General features: G+C 43.9%; 2 protein-coding genes across 2 annotated transcripts; both read left to right on the top strand.

The window, feature by feature from the left end:
* Nucleotides 1-110: 110 nt before the first annotated feature.
* Nucleotides 111-11,123, top strand: WDR74 (WD repeat domain 74). Its single transcript, XM_034425333.3, has 11 exons — nt 111-230; nt 1,537-1,646; nt 2,586-2,707; nt 3,106-3,169; nt 4,800-4,943; nt 5,073-5,174; nt 6,217-6,317; nt 6,594-6,649; nt 8,315-8,457; nt 9,148-9,204; nt 10,224-11,123. Exons 1-11 carry the CDS (start codon nt 170-172, stop codon nt 10,425-10,427), a joined length of 1,164 nt encoding a protein of 387 aa, XP_034281224.2. The 5' UTR covers nt 111-169; the 3' UTR covers nt 10,428-11,123.
* Nucleotides 11,124-14,691: 3,568 nt separating this feature from the next.
* LOC148111522 (uncharacterized) lies at nt 14,692-16,918 on the top strand. Its single transcript, XM_087881099.1, has 2 exons — nt 14,692-14,923; nt 16,573-16,918. The coding sequence occupies exons 1-2, from the start codon at nt 14,830-14,832 to the stop codon at nt 16,821-16,823; spliced, it is 345 nt and encodes a 114-aa protein (XP_087737225.1). The 5' UTR covers nt 14,692-14,829; the 3' UTR covers nt 16,824-16,918.
* Nucleotides 16,919-17,172: the final 254 nt, after the last annotated feature.

Raw genomic sequence — 17,172 nt, 5'->3', positions numbered from 1 at the left:
GACCATCTGAAGAGGGGGAAAAAAGCGCGAGGGGGACGATTATGATCGCCGCACCCCAAGCGGCGCGTCAGCCAATCAAAGCCACGGACAGCAAGATCCGGTCCGTCGTTTTAATCGCTCCGGTGCGGAAATACCGCAAAAGGCTCTGAAAGCAGAGCGGAGACAAGACATGGCGTCTCCCTCGAGGGGCAGCCACGTGTGGGTGGGCTCCGAAACGGGCCTTTTGAAAGGTAATGAGGACTAGCCGCGTGTCGGGCTGAATGTGGAATGGAGGGTTTTAAGGGACGGAAGAAGCAAGGAGCGGGCGGGGGTGGCTGGGCACACAGTTGCTTCTAAATTATGTGCATGGTGCCTCTGGGCATGTGCAGAGGGCGAAGGGAAACAGGCGGAGAGCGGAGAATGGAGAGGGCAAAGTGGAGGGAAGGAAATCTCAGCTGCCTCCAGCTTCACTTTGCTGAATCCATATTGACTGACTGGGAAGCTAAAAGCGACTTTCTAAACCACATAAATTTAATTATAATATAGTATTAATTATATAATATTATCTATCTATCTATCTGACACATACACATGCACACACTTTCTAAACCTCTAGGTGAGATGGAGGGTATAAATTTAATAATATATTAATTATATAGTATCTATTTATCTATCTGACATACAGGTACACACTTTCTAAACCTCTAGGTGAGATGGGGGATATAAATTTAATTATAATATCATATTAATTATAGAGTATTATCTATCTATCTATCTATCTATCTATCTATCTATCTATCTATCTATCTGACATACATGTACACCCTTTCTAAACCTCTAGGCGAGATGGGGCATATAAATTTAATAATATATTAATTATATAGCATATCTATCTATCTATCTATCTATCTATCTATCTATCTATCTATCTATCTATCTATCTGACATACATGTACACCCTTTCTAAACCTAGGTGAGATGGGGCATATACATTTAATTATAATATAGTATTATCATCTATCTATCTATCTGACACATACACATGTATACACTTTCTAAACCTCTAGATGAGATGGGCATATAAATTTAATTATAATATCATATTAATTATAGAGTATTATTATCTATCTGACACATACACATGTACACACTTTCTAAACATCTAGGTGAGATGGGGCATATAATTTAATATTATATAATTATCATATATACATACACACACCATTATTATTGTTGTTCTTGTCATCTTCATTATCATTATTTAAATAATAATAAAGCCGGAGCTGAAAGGGGACACTTGGTCCATCATCCAGCAACATCATCATCATCATTATTTAAATAATAATAAAATAAAGCCGGAGCTGAAGGGGCCACTTGGTCCATCATCCAGCAACATTGTCTCTTGAGGTGACTGCTGTTCTCTGATATTCTCTTTTATTGACGACATCTTCTCTTGCTGGAAGGTTAAGGGGAGGGGAGGGAAATAGGCTGTGGTAATGATTCTTTTTCTTACTCTTTTTTTTTCCTGTCACGGGATGTCCCTTTCCCCATTTTTAGGGGTCAACCTGCAGAAGAAACAGGCCACGAATTATAGGATGGGAGGAGCAACTCTGAGTCGACGAGAAGCTGTCACAGCGATGTGTTGGGGAGATTCGTACGAATCGGAGGTGACGTGATCCTCCAATTCTGGTTGTGATTTGCTGGCTTCACCAGACTTTGGGCGAGGGAGAGTGGGAGCCCTTTTTGCTTCAGTTGAACTGGCTTCAACTCTTGCCAGTTGTTATATTTAATTGGTTTGATTGTAATGTCTTTGTCTGACTCTTGTGAACTGCCCAGAGTCACTGAGAGTCAGCTGGGATACAGGCTTACTATTTATTTACACTTTGTCCTCGACTTACCACAGCCCATTTAGTGACCGTTCAAAGTTACAAAAGGACTGAAAAGAAGTCAATTATGATTGTGTTTTTTTTACACTCACAACCATTGTGGTTATATGATCAAAATTCAAACGCTTGGCAACTGACTCATATTTATGACGGTTGCAGTGTCCCAGGGTCATGTGATCGCCTTTTGTGACCTCCTGACAAGCAAAGTCAAGGGGGGGGGGAAAGCCGGATTCACTTAACAACCATGTTACTAACTGAACAACTGCAGTGATTCACACTGCGGCAAGAAAAGCCGTAAAATGTTTTTACATTTAAAAAAAGACCACAATAGAGCCCAAAATTCCTGTTGCTAAGTCAGAGCGTTTTTAAGAGAATTTTGCCCCATTTTACAACCTTACTCACCACAGTTGTTAAGTGAATTGCCGCAGTTGTTAAATTAGCAAAGCGATGAAGTGACTCATGTGAATGTGGGGATGCTGCAATGGTCATAAGTGTGAAAAATGGTCGTCACTTTTTAGTACTGTTGTAACTATGAATAGTCACTAAATGAACCGTTGTAGGTCAAGGACTGATTATACTTCGCTTCCTCTTGTACCTAAGATTATTTTAATTCAAAATGTCATGTTGAGCCGGTGACCTTGCCTGAACTATCTAAGAAATGTTAACCCTGAGGATCCGTAACTGGCCTAATGAATCCTGCGGCTTTCTTTTTCCACACAGATCTTTGTGGGGTGCCTCGATGGATCCGTTAGATTATTCAGTACCGAAAAGGGCAAGTTTACTGAATCGCGAGACTGCCAGGGAGGTGAAGGATCTTTTTGTGGCTTAGCCGTCCTTGATGGGTAAGAGTAGAATCCCTTTTGATTTTTCCCTGCCTTGGAAAAATGACAATTGAGTTTTTTTTCAATTCCTACTGGAGGTAGGAAATAGATGAAAGCAAACATTGAATACGCATCGCACAATTATCAAGACTTTTGCACACTCGCCCTCCAAACCCATCCTTGCCCGCGGTGTTAATGTGGCACTGCTGTTTTTGTAATCTCTGTCCTCGACTTGCAGCCATGCGTGCAGCGATTGTTCAAAGTTATGACCATTTTCCACCCTTAGAAGAAAGAAGAAACCACTTATTTGCTTTTTTGAAGTCCAAACCATATCAGGCCTCTTTCTGTATTTCTGTACCTTGCACTGAAAAATATTTCTCTGCCTTTATTATTATTATTTTTTTCTTTGCTGCTTGCAGTTCCCTTATCACCTGTGTGGAGTCTGGGCTGATGAAAATTTGGCGTGATTCCTCTTCAGAGAATGTAAGTGTTGCCTTGTATTCATTGTGAGGTCCGTGCTATTCAAGATGGAAATTTAAAATGGTTTCTCTCTTCGTTTGTACCATTGAATAGCTGTATGGTTTTTTTCCTCCATGGATGACATTTGTATGGGATGATTATAGAGGAGGCACACGTCTGTAGTTTTGTGTTGGTCAAGAAATTGACTAAAAACATGCACGTGGTTGGAAAAGATGATACAACATATTAACTTGAAGCCTGAAATATTTCTTACCAGAAACTTATAGTAAAGAACATGTATATTTGATTATTCATGTAATAACCGCAGCTAGAATTGTATTTGCACAAAATTGGAAAAGTGAAGAGATTCCTACGGAGAAGAATATGATAAGGAAAATATTAGAATGTGCAGAAATGAATAGATTAGCACTGTCAATTAAAGAGAAAGAACAAACTGGTTATTATGCGATATGGGAAACATTTTATCGATGGTTAGAGAATAAATAGAAAAATTAGAAATAAAAGTAGATGAGTAAAATATTAGAAAATAGTTTAATAGAGTTAAGCAAACTAAGAAGAGACTGTAAAATATTAGATAATTAATGTATTGGTATTAAGCTAAGAATATATTAAATAATGAATATGATTGTAAATTTTAACTGTTATTGCACAAATATTTGTACCCGGACAACACACTGTTTAATGGAAGATGGATTATTTGTACTAAAATAAAATTTTAAGAAATTGACTCTGCATAAACTTAACTGTTTTAACTCAATCTTTCCCGATCATGGTTAGAAAATCGGAAAGCATTCTCCCTAAACAGTAAATGGTATTTATTCATATCTCGCCTTTGTTCTTTTTATAAATAACTCAAGGTGGCAAACATACCTAATAATTCCTCCTTCCTCCTCCTATTTCCACACAACAACCCGGTGAGGTGGGGTGGGCTGAGAGAGAGAGAGAGAGAGAGACTGGCCCAAAGTCACCCAGCTGGCTTTCACGGCTAAGGTAGGACTTGAACTCACCACTTCTTGCTTTCTAGCCTGGTACCTTAACCAAGAGACCAAACTGACTGTCGATTAAAAAAAAGCACAAGATAGAAATATCGACTTGCTACTCAGAAAAAAAAAACTATCGGGCTCCTTGTATTTTTAATTCCTTATTTTTTTCTCACCATAGACCAGTACTTCCCAAGGAGTAGTGCGGTGGCAATCAGGAGGCTGTGAGTTCAATCCTAGGTAGAGGCAGATATTTCTCTCTCTGGGCACAATGAGAATATTATCTGCTGAACAAAACTCCGCCCTGGTGACAGGAAGGGCATCCGGCCATTAAAACAGTCTGCTAGCTCCATTCAGTTGCCCAGACTCCACCCAGCAAGGAATTATGGGGTCGTTAAATGATGATAGACTTCCCAAACTTGAATAAACTATCTCAAATTTGAGTAAATATATTTTTTCTTTCAGTAACAACATATAAATTCCATTCATGGTATCTACTTTTTCTCTTCCTACTCTTTTTTTTTCTTTCATTCCTTTGTACTAGTTTTTTTTACTATTGCCAGTAGAATGGTTAATAAAATCATTTTTTCCTCCCCAAAAAAGAAAGGACGTGGCCGAATTCATCTTCGCTCACCAGATTCTCCTTTTGGCAGGTGGAAATTCAGGTGGGGGCCGGCGTATGCCGCATGAGGCAAAATTCCGAGCAGCGGCACCGTATCGCCACGGGGGGGAAAGAAAATTGTCTGAAAATATGGGACCTGCAGCAACCTCAGCAGCCGATTTTTCGAGCCAAAAACGTGAGTAGTTTGTTGGCCTGTCTGAATTTGTGTTTGCACACATATATGGGTTCATTGACTTGGGTTTGGAATTTCGGAGTCCAGAGGCTCCTCCCTGCATTCACGTGATTTCTTTGTACCCGTTCACAGGTATGCCACGATTGGCTCGACCTGAGGGTACCTATCTGGGACCGGGATATGGAATTCCTGCCTGGATCGGAGAAGATTGTGACTTGTACCGGACACCATCAGGTAGAAGCTGGTCGAGATAATAAGTGAGATCTTCAGCCACTCAAAGTGGTTTATAGTTGGTCAGCTGGGTTTGGCCTAGTAGTAACTACACCAGATAAACTCCCAACTAGCATTGCTCTTGAAATAGGTTTAGGAACTATGCCTCTTCCAGAATATGGGATTGAGAGGTTAACTAGTCCAAAGGAAAAGAAGTGCAGGGAGGAAAAGAAGGGAGGAAGGGAAGAAAAGGGTTGAAGGAAGGAATGGATGAGAGGAGGGAAGGAAGAAAAGGGAGGGAGGAACAGAGAAGGAAGGATGGAAGGGATGAGAAGAGGAAGGAAGAAAAGGAGGGAGGAACAGAGGAGGATGAACGGAATGGATGAGAAGAGGAAGGAAGGGAGGGAGGAATAGAGAACGATGGAATGGATGGGAAGAGGAATGAAAGAAGGAAGGAAGAGGGAGGAAGGAACAGAAGGAAGGAAGGGATGGATGGATGGATGGATGAGAAGAGGAAGGAAGAAAAGGGAGGGAGGAACAGAGAAGGAAGGAAGGGATGGATGGATGGATGGATGAGAAGAGGAAGGAAGAAAAGGGAGGGAGGAACAGAGAAGGAAGGAAGGGATGGATCAGAAGAAGAAGGAAGAAAAGGGAGGGAGGAACAAAGAAGCACGGAATGGATGGGAAGAGGAACGAAAGAAGGAAGGGAGGAAGGAACAGAAGGAAGAGATGGATGAGAAGAGGAAGGAAGAAAAGGAAGGGAGGAACAGAAGGAAGGACGGAATGGATGGGAAGAGGAACGAAAGAAGGAAGGAAAAGGGGAGGAGGAAGGAAGGAATGGATGGGAAGATGAAGAAAGGAAGGAAATAAGGTAGGGAGGAAAGAAGGAAGGGAAGTAATGAGGAAAATGGAGGGGAACACCCTTCCCCCCCCCCTTCACTAAGGTAGGACAACCCTTCTCTACCTATTGTGCCCCAACGGTATTTCATTTATTTCAATTATTTCATCCTATTCTGCTTTTTGTGCAAAAACGTGGCCTGACTTTCTCTTGATCTTCTGCATCCAGGTCCGCATTTACGATCCCAGCTGCCCCCAACGCCGTCCCGTCCTGGAGGCGACCTTCGGCGAGTACCCACTCACAGCCCTCTCGCTCACCTCCGATGCAAAGTGAGTCTCTTTTTTTTCCTCTCCCTGAAATGGAGAAGCTTTTGGAAAAGGCAGTTATACGAGTTAGGGGCAGTTGTTTCTTAGATCAGGGGTCTCCAACCTTGGCAACTTTAAGTCTCCTGGACTTCAATTCCCAGAATTCCTCAGCCAGATTTGCTGATTGAGGAATTCTGGGAGTTGAAGTCCACAGGTCTTAAAGTTTCCAAGGTTGGAGACCTCTGTCTTAGATGATAGAACTCTGCTTTATCAAAATTGTTATCTTTTTTTCCCCCCCAGTGCTGCTGTTGTTGGCAGTTCCCACGGAGACGTTGCGGTTATAGATCTACGGCAAGGTATAAACGGAGAAGAAAAAAATAGGATTTACTTCAAAAGAGACTTTGGAGGGTGAAAAGAAGGCTTTGTTTTCTAGGCCAAGTACCGGCACCTAGAGTGCGGAATTTGCTCCCTGTTTATATACTGAGGCTTGCCCTGCCAATATTGGTGGGGATGTCGTTTTCCCCTTGATGATCCCTTGTTTGGGGTATTGTTTTCTGCTCGATTGTTTGTCTGGTGTTAATCCCTGCTTATCTGGATGTTGAGGAGGTGTTGTGCTCTTGTTATTTCAGTCCTAGCTTGCTTATTGTCTTTCGAAAGGGGTCTAAAACGGGAGTGAAATGCTCCCGGTTCGGACCGGATCACTCGATCCGGTAGCGATGGCAGGTGGTTCAGAGAACCAGTAGCAAAAATCCCTGCATTTCCCCCCCACCCCCATGCCCAGCTGAGCCACGCGATCATCAGAGGCTTTTTTCCCCCCCTTTTAAAAGCATTTTTTTCTACAACCTCTTCGGCCGAAAAAATGCTTTTAAAAGTAAAAAAAAAAAAGCCTCTGATGATCGCACGGCTCAGCTGGGATCGTCGGAGGCTTTTAAAAGCATTTTGGTTACAACCTCTTCAGCCGAAGAGGTTGTAGAAAAAATGCTTTTAAAAGTTTTTTTTTAAAAAAAAAGTTGGCCACGCCCTCCCAGTCACATTACCCTCACCAAGCCACGCCCACAGAACAGTAGTAACAAATTTTACATATCACCACTGGTCTAAATGTTGTTTACCTCTCTGTGCCTGTTGATAGTTAATTGATCTTATTTTATTATTTATTTATTTATGTATTGAATTTCTATACCGCCCTTCTCCCGAAGGACTCAGGGCGGTGAACAGATATATATATATATATATATATATATATATATATATATATATATATATATATATATATATATATATATGTATGTGTGTATATATATATATATATATATATATATATATATATATATATACATACATACATACATATATATTATAAACAGTAAATAATAAATTGAGTCAACTTGGTGTATCTGCTAAGACCTTGGCATAGAATTTAGATGTTTATGCTAGCCCTGCTCGTTGAAACAGAAAGGTCTTCAGGGCACGTCGGAAAGTGCGAAGATCTGGGATTATTCGTATTCCAGGGGGTATTTTGTTCCAAAGAGTAGATGCCCCCACAGAGAAGGCCCTCTCCCTTGGAACTACTGGACGACATTGTTTTAATGATGGTACTATGAGTAGGCCTACTCTGTGAGACGTATTGGTTGGTGGGAAGTTATCGGTTGCAGCAGGTGGTCTCGTAAGTACTCAGGTCCTAAACCATGGAGCACTTTAAAGGTAAGAACCAACACCTTGAAGCGCACTCGGAAGGCCACGGGAAGCCAGTGCAGCTCGCGTAGAAGAGGTGTTACATGTGAGCGCCATGTTGCTCCCATAATTACTCGCGCGGCCGCATTCTGGATCAATTGGAACTTCCAGGTGTACTTCAAGGGGAGCCAAGCTTGAGTGCCAAGCTTCCAGAAATTCCTACATTTCAATTTAGGGTTCTCAAAAGAGTTTCCCAGTTGAAATATGGTTGATTGAGCCTACCCTATCACATGTATTTTGGGGTGAAGATGTAATTCTTGCCACTCAACCTTGGACTCTCTCTGCCACAGGGCGTTTGGTGAAGTGCCTTAAGGGTTTTGCCGGCAGCGTCCGCGCCATCCAGTGTCACCCTACGCTTCCTGTGGTCGCCTCGTGTGGATTGGACCGTTTTCTCCGGCTGCACAACCTCCAGAGCCAGCGTTTAGAACACAAGGTAGAGTGGGCAGAATTCGGGATTTGGGTACAGAATCTGGAGCTTATAATCAGAATAGAGCTGGAAGGCACTATAAGATGCTGAGCTTGTCAAACAAAAGGTCGGCAGTCCGGCGGTTCGAATCCCTAGTGCCGCGTAATGGGGTGAGCTCCTGTGACTTGTCCCAGCTTCTGCCAACCTAGCAGTTCGAAAGCAGGTTAAAAAAAAATGCAAGTAGAAAAACAGGGACCACCTTTGGTGGGAAGGGAACAGTGTTCCGTGTGCCTTTGGCGTTGAGTCATGCCGGCCACATGACCACGGAGACGTCTTCGGACAGCGCTGGCTCTTCGGCTTTGAAACAGAGATGAGCATCGCCCCCTAGAGTCAGGAACGACTAGCACATAGGTGCGAGGGGAACCTTTACCTTTACCTATACAATCAAGAATTGTATTAGGTTTTTTGGCTGCCGCTGCACACAGCTGGCTCATCTTTAAATGATTGTCCACTAGGACTCCCAAGATCCCTCTCACTCTAAATGATGGGGGGCGGGGGGAGCCTGTGCGAGCTGCAGGTTGCCTAACTTTATCTCTAATCAGGTGGGATCCGAATCTCCAGGAAAGCTTGACGCAGGCTGTCCAAGAGACAGGAAATCCTGGGATTTAATTTCTTCCCTTTTAAAAACATTTCTTACCGAGTCTGTCTTGATTCCAGGTTTATCTAAAATCCCGATTGAACTGCCTCTTGCTGACCAGCCGGGAAAAATGGGAGGTGAGTTACCATGGCCATGGTCTGTGTTTGTTTGTGTGTGTGTGTGTTTGTATACGGCTATCATAACTTTGAAAATGGGCCGTAAGTAGCTTTGGGGGAGTTCGTCATAACTTTGAGTGGTTGTTTAAACCAGCGGTCACGAACTGGTGGTCCGTGAGAAAATTTTGGTGGTCTGCAGAAAAATGATTTGCATTTTTTTATATTGCACTAAATCAGGGGTCCTCAAAGTACGGCCCCTGGGATGGATACGTGCGATGAACGTTTGTGTTGCTGCAGAGAGTCTCCCCCTTTGAGGTCTTTTTATGTGGGTCAGAGGGGGGGAGAAATTCCGACTCGGGGTCGGCTTCAGCCTCCTGGCGTGGGGCTTTGGGCGAAGGCTGGAGGGAAGAGCCGCTGGTGGCAAAGAGCCAGAGGGCCTCGTTCCAGTGGGACAGCATCATGGCCTGGAACTGGCTGACCATCTCAGTCCGCTGAGCCTCCAGGGGCTTTGCACTCCTGCAGGTCTTCCCTCTGCTTAGAAAGCCTGTGCTCCTAGTCCTCAGTGAGGTGCTTCTGCTCAACCTCCTTCTCAGTCAGATCCAATTTAATCTGAGCCAGCTGTTTTGCCAACTCTTTCTTGTGATGCTTAGCTCCAACAACTGCTTCCTGTTGGGCGCCTAAGGAGCCGGGGCGGGCAGGTGAAGAGTGGCTGGGAGGGGAGGGGCGAGTAGAGGCCAGCGAGGCGCCCCTCGATGTGAGTGACATCAAGTTCGCCATCGAGTTGGCCACGCCCACCCAGTCATATGACCACCTAGCCACGCCCGCTCAACCTGTCAATTGGCAGATTATATTAGTGGGATTTAAAATTATAAATTTAGTGGTCCCTGAGGTCCAAAAGATTGGGGACCCCTGGTTTAAACAGCCGGTCTTAAGACGTGCTGCATTATTACTCCCAAACAACCAATGAGGCTGAAAGGAGATTTGGACACCCCCCGCCAGTTCCACCCCCGTGATCTGTTTCTCTTATTTTCTTTTTGCAGAGTGAGGATCTGGAGCCGTCCGTTAACCTGCAGGACGAGGTGAAAGAGGAGGACGACGAATTATGGAACTCCATGGAAGTGGTGGCTTCCAAGCGGAAAGTCGATCCAGATCTTGACTCCCGGACGGGGAATCCGAAACCCCTCAAGGATCCGAACGTCCAAAAGCAGAAGAAGATGAAAAAGACTAAATTGTGTCCACGGTGAGAGGTACAGCAGCCTCTACCTTTTTAACACAAAGCTGGCAAAATCTCATCCGATGGGTTTCCTTTAACATCCGGACACGCATTTGAGAAGTTTTCTTTGGCGCGTTGATTGGAAGAGGGGGAGGGGGTCAGGGGTGAAATTCAGCAGGTTCTGGAGAACCGGTAGCGGAAAATTTGAGTCGTTCAGAGAACCGGCAAATCCTGGCCCCAGGAGTGGGGTGGGAATGGGGATTTTGCAGTATCCTTCCCCCAGGAGTGGGGAGGGAATGGGCATTTTGCAGTATCCTTTCCCTGGAGTAGGGTGGGAATGGAGATTTTGCAGTATCCTTCCCCTGCCACGCCCACCAAGCCACGCCCGCAAAACCAGTAGTAAAAAAAAATTTTGAATTTCATCCCTGAGGTGGAGGGGGGGAGGGAAAGTTAATGAAGACAAGGCTGCCCGATTCCTGGGCAGGGGGGGGAAAGATTCTTTAAGCCCTTGGCTGCGAGTTCGGATGCTGTCAAAGCAGGAATGAGCACACGTTTCATCTACAAGATTTTACAGGACCGAGAGCTAAAATGAAACGGAGGTGGGAATTTTTTTTTTTTTTTTTTCCCCTGTTCCCTCTATCTTCACTTTTATCTGCTTTTGGTTTGTTTGTTTCTCTGTGTCAGAAGAATCCCAGGGAAAATAAAAAGTCTACTATACGACAAAAAATATTAAAATCTAAAACACAGGTAGTCCTTGGCTTACGACCACACCTGAGCCCAGCATTTAATGTTTGCTAAGTGAGGCATTTGTTAAGTGAACTTTCTCCCATTTTACAATTATCCTTGCCAAGGTTGTTAAACGAATCGCTGCAAGTGTTAATAATACTGAATCCGGCGGCTTCCCCTCGTTGACTTTGCTGGTCAGGAGGTCACAAAAGGGATCACGTGTGACACACACACACACACACACACACACACACACCCGGGACACTGCGACACTCATAAATATGAGTCAGCTGCCAAGCGTCCGAATTTTTTTTTATTTTTTTTTATTGAAAAAGTTTTCAAATACAAATTTCCCCCCCATTTTTCTCCCCCCCTCCTCCCTAACCCCCCCTCACCACCCATCCCCCCCTGAGACTTCTTCACAACAAAAACCTAATTCATAACAGATTATATAATATTTTACCATCCCCTTACTCCCTCCTCTAAATACTGACCCTTACTTACTAATAATATTATTAATATTATTACTTCCCCCTTTTACCATACATTTCAAAAAAACATTCAACTATAGCATTGTATGAAAACTTCTAATTTAACATAATATTATTATAACTCCCAATTTAGCAATAATCTGCCCTTTTTCTCCTCCCCCATACTTTTATCTGTATATTATTACAACATTTCAAAACAACCTTCCACTTTAAAACTATATAATAAATCCTACTTTAACATTAACAAGCTTCCGAATTTTGATCACGTGACCATGGGGGGGGGAGGGGGAAAGATGCTGCAACGGTCGTAAAGTGCGAAAAACGGTCCTAAGTCACTTTTTCTCAGCGCCGTTTTTAACTTAGGACGGTCACTAAGCGGGCTGTTGTAAGTCGAGGACTACCTGCATTTCGGGAGAGCCTGTGCCAAACGGGGCAGTCCCAACAAGCCGGGCTTTCTGATGCAATTTAATTTTGGGGGGGGGTTCCAATCTGGGTCGGCTTTGGGGTTTTGTTTAAAAGGTGCGAAGGGGTCGGGTTCCATTCTGCACACCTGTCTTAATTTGATGCTAGCCCTCAACGGTTACAATTGGGGAGCATAGTTTGGTCGTTCAGTTCATCGCGTCCGATCTTACGACCGTTTTCGGGCCGCCATTGTTTAAGCAAACCGCAAGAAGGTAAGCGGATCTCACAAGGTCGTTGATTTTGTGCGTTGGGAGGTGGGGCTGGGACGGTTACCTCCTGGGATGGTGTGATCCCAGGAGGCTGGAACTAAGAGGAGAGGAGAGGAGAGGAGAGGATAGATATAAAAATAGAATAGAATAGAATAGAATAATAGAATAGGATAGGATAGGATAGGATAGGATAGGATAGGATAGGATAGGATAGGATAGGATAGGACAGGATAGGACAGGATAGGATAGGATAGGATAGGATAAGATAGGATAAGAGGATAAGAGGATATAGGATAGGATAGGATAGGATAGGATAGAATAATAGAATAGAATAGAATAGAATATAGGATAGGATAGGATAGGATATAGGATAGGATAGGATAGAAGATAGGATAGAATAGAATAGAGAATAGAATATAGGATAGGATAGGATAGGATAGGATATAGGATAGGATAGAATGGAATAGAATAGAATATAGGATAGGATAGGATAAGATAGGATAGAATAGAATATAGAATATAGAATATAATAGAATAGAACAATTAGAATAGAGTAGAGTAGAATAGAATAGAATAGAATAAGTAGATAATAAAATAGATAATACAATAAATATGAATAGAATAAATTAGAATAGAATAAGAAGTAGAGAATAGAATAGAATAGAATAGAATAGAATAGAATAGAATAGAATAGAATAGAATAGAATAGAATAGAATTCTTTATTGGCCAAGTGTGATTGGACACACAAGGAAATTGTGGTGCATATGCTCTCAGTGGACATAAGGAGCCTTGGTAGTACAGTGGTCTAAGGCACCCTGTTATTAAGCTGGTTATTAAGACCAGCTGCCTGCAATTACTGCAGGTTCGAATCTCGCCAAGGCTCAAGGTTGGCTCAGCCTTCCATCCTTTCTAAGGTGGGTAAATTGAGGACCCAGTTTGTGGGGCAATAAGCTGACTTTGTATAAATATACAAAAGGATGAAGGCTATTGCTGAGCACATTGTAAGCCGCCCTGAGTCTCCGGAGAAGGGCGGCATATAAACCAAATTAAAAAAAAAAAAAGAATAAAATACATTCATCGAGAATAAAAAGATACAGCACTTAGTCAAGGTCACTAATAAGCTATCAAATCGTACTAGGAAATGAATAAAAACGATATAAATTGAAAGATACAAGCAACATGGCCTATAGTCAGAAGTGGGAAGAGACAGATACTAGTAAGGAAGAGAAGGATAATGGTAATACAGTCTTAGTGAATTATTTGACAGAAGGCTCAGGGGGCAAAAGCTGAGCTGGAGTGATGGAGCCTCCAGGTTTAGAAGCAGTCTAGCTGAAGGCTTAGGGGGGCAAAAGCTGAGCTGGGGACTCATGCTGTAATCTCCATCCCCCTTCCCCACAAGTCTGGGGACTCCTTCCTCTGATTTGATTTGATTATTCTATTCTTCTAAGCATATAAATTTAAAAAATTGATAGGCAGCCTATCTCTCCTTCAAGCCACCTCTGGGAAAAGCAAGAGATGATAGATAGATAAATAAATAGATAGATAGATAGATAGATAGATAGATAGATAGATAGATAGATAGATAGATAATAGATGGATGATAGATAGATAGATAGATAGATAGATAGATAGATAGATAGATAGATGATAGATACATAGATAGATGATAGATGGATGATAGATGAATGAATGATAGATAGATGGATGATTGATAGATTAGATAGATGGATGATAGATACATAGATGATAGATAGATAGATGATAGATGGATGATAGATAGATAGATAGATGATAGATAGATGGATGATGGATGGATGGATGATAGATAGATAGATAGATGATAGATACATAGATAGATGATAGATAGATGGATGATAGATGATAGATAGATAGATGATGGATGGATGATAGATAGATAGATGGATGATAGATGATAGATGATGGATGGATGATAGATAGATAAATAGATGATAGATAGATGATAGATAGATAAATGGATGATAGATAGATGGATGGATGGATGATAGATGATAGATTAGATGATAGATGATAGATAGATGGATGATAGATAGAGATATAACCTTTAAAAAAAGGATAAATGGGAACATTAAAATCAAAACGACCTTTAGTTTTCCAAACATCCCCCCCACCCAATTCCCACCACCTTCTGCTCCTCACCTGGCCGGGGTGGGAGGTGGACTAAGTAACAGTAACGACAGTTGGAAGGCACCTTGGAGGTCATCCAGTCCAACCCCCTGCGGGCGGGGAGCGGGAGGGAGAGAGAGAACGGGGCTTCTTTTGAATTGAGCCTGGTTCTTAATAAACTCCCTCTCCTCCCTGCCCCATTGGTTGCAAATGAAACTTGGTTTAATGGCTTCGGGGGGGGGACGGGGAAAGGATCCCCCGCGATCTAGTCTGCAGGGGTGGGGGGGAGAGCCCGGCGGTGGCGTGATCTCACAAAAGCCGCCAAGGCATCGGAGGCAGCATCGGCGCCGCCGCCGAGTCCCTTACTGGGGGGGGCTCGGCCCCCCATCCAGGCGGGCGATGGGCTGCGTGGAATCCAAGGAAGGGCATCCCGACGTGGAGGAAGACACGGGTCAGGCTTACAGGGCAGGGGCTTCGGCGCCGGAGGAACAAAGTGAGCGGAGGGTCAGCGGAGGGCTTTCCCGCCCCCTCCCCCTCCCCTTCGCCCCCATAATAAAGGGAATCCCCGGGTTGGGGATTCCCCGCCACGTGGGTGGGGAGAGCTTCCCGATGGAACGTTCGGGGAAGCACGGGGCGGGGCTCGCGGGGGAGAGGGCGGGGCTTATTTTGCAGCTGGGGCGGGAGGTGGTCTCCCTCCGCTCCTGGGAATCCCACCTCCCTCCAAGACCCTCACTGCCCAAGGAGGGAAGGTATATCTAAGCCTGCCTTCTCCAAACTTAGCTGCCCATCGTGGGAATAAGGAAAATTGAGCTGGCCCTTTTATAACAGATGAGTTGGAAGGGACCTTGGAGGTCATCTAGTCCAGCCCCCTGCTCAAGCAGGAGACCCTTCACCATTTCTGACTGATGGCAGTCCAGTTTCTTCTTGGAAGCCTCCAGCGATGAAGCTCCCACAACTTCCGAAGGCAACTTCTGTTCCATCGGTTGACTGTTCTCACTGTCAGAAAATTCCTCCTTATTTCCAGGTTGAATCTCTCCTTGGTCAGTTTCCATCCATTCTTCCTTGTCTGGCCTTTGGGTGCTTTGGAAAATAGCTGGACCCCCTTCCTCCTCTCTGGGGCAGCCCCTCAAATATTGGAAGATGCTCTCCTGTCTCCCCTGGTTCTTCTCTTCACTGGACTAGCCATGTCTTCTGTCCATCCATGGTTCACTCAGATTTCTTTCTTCTTTCTTTCCTTCCATCCCTCCCTTCTACCTTTCTTTCCTTCCCCCCTTCCTCCCTTCCTCTTTCTTTCTTTCTTTCCTTCTTTCTTTCCTTCCCTCCCTCCCTTCTACCTTTCCTTCCTTCCTTCCTTCCTTCCTTCCTTCCTTCCTTCCTTCCTTCCTTCCTTCCTTCCTTCCTTTCTTTCTTTTCTTTCTTCTGCTTTGGAAAATAGCTTGACCCCCTTCCTCCTCTCTGTGGCAGCCCCTCAAATATTGGAAGATGCTCTCCTGTCTCCCCTGGTCCTTCTCTTCACTAGACTAGCCGTGCCCAATTCCTGCAACCCTTCATCGTATGTTTTAGTCTCCATTCTCCTAATCATCCTGGTTGCTCTTCTCTGCACTCTTTCTAGAGTCTCCAAATCTTTTTTTATAGTGTGGTGACCAAAACTGGATGCAGTTTTTCTAGGTGTGGTCTTACGAAGGCTTTATAGCAGCGGTCTTCAAAATGAAGACTTGTGGACTTCCAACTCCTAGAATTCTCCAGCCAGCTATGCTTGAAGTCCACAAGTCTTAGAGCATCCAAGTTTGAAGATCTCTGCTTTATAGAGTGGTATTAGTACCTCCTTTGATCCTGATTGTATCCCTCTGTTAATGCAGTTTAGGATTGCATTGGCTTTTTTGGCTGTAGGAATAACAGAGTTGGAAGGGCCCTTGGAGGTCTTCTAGTCGAATCCCCTGTTCAGGCAGGAAACCCTATATCATTTCAGAGAAATGGTTCTCCAATCTCTTCTTAAAAACCTTCAGTGACGGAGTGGAAGCAAGCCTGGTTAAGAGTTCTCACTGTCAGGAAATTTCTCCTCAGTTCTAGGTTGTTTCAATCAGTTGATCCCATCCTTAAAATCGGGATTTAATCTTCCTTGTTCTTCTCTCGCCTTGCCAGGGAAAAAGAAGGAAAAAATCTCATTACGGAAAAAATTGGCCGGCCAGAAAAAAGGAGTGGATGTGCAGAAGCCAGGTTTGACATCCAGATCAGAAAGTACCAAGGTCACCGTGATTTGGAGACGTTGGTCCGTTTTCAACAACACCCACGAATCCTTTAACAAGCGCCTGGAGGGAGAAGCTGCCGGACCCAGTGGAAGACTTGCTCAAACCTCCCAAATTAGCGACCTCAGTGCCGAGAATATGTTGTGACCACTGGACAGAAGAGTTAGCTAGTGTTACGGCAGCTCGGTTCCAACATGTCGGAAGTTATACAGCTACGGGGAATAAACATTCATTATCACGTATGTTTCCTATGAAATTGTAGCTTGTGTGCGTGGTGCAAAGGGAGCAGTCAGAAAATGGGTTTGTCGGGTCTGAAAGGATGGTCTTATTCAGTGTTTTTCAAACACGGGAGTTTTAAGAAGTGTGGTCTTCGCCTCCCAGCATTCCCCAGCCACCGTGCTTTGAGATGGGTGGACTTCAACTCCCAGAATTCCCCGGCCAGCATGGCCATGGAATGAGAATTCTGGGAGTTCCCATCCACAATCCTAGAAGTGCC

The sequence above is a fragment of the Pantherophis guttatus genome, chromosome 18 (assembly GCF_059756535.1).
Source record: "Pantherophis guttatus breed Tessera chromosome 18, ASM5975653v1, whole genome shotgun sequence".
In the NCBI taxonomy this organism is placed as follows: domain Eukaryota; kingdom Metazoa; phylum Chordata; class Lepidosauria; order Squamata; family Colubridae; genus Pantherophis; species Pantherophis guttatus.
The sequence above is the reverse complement of the archived record's forward strand: the minus strand, read 5'-3'. Positions and strand labels throughout refer to the sequence as shown.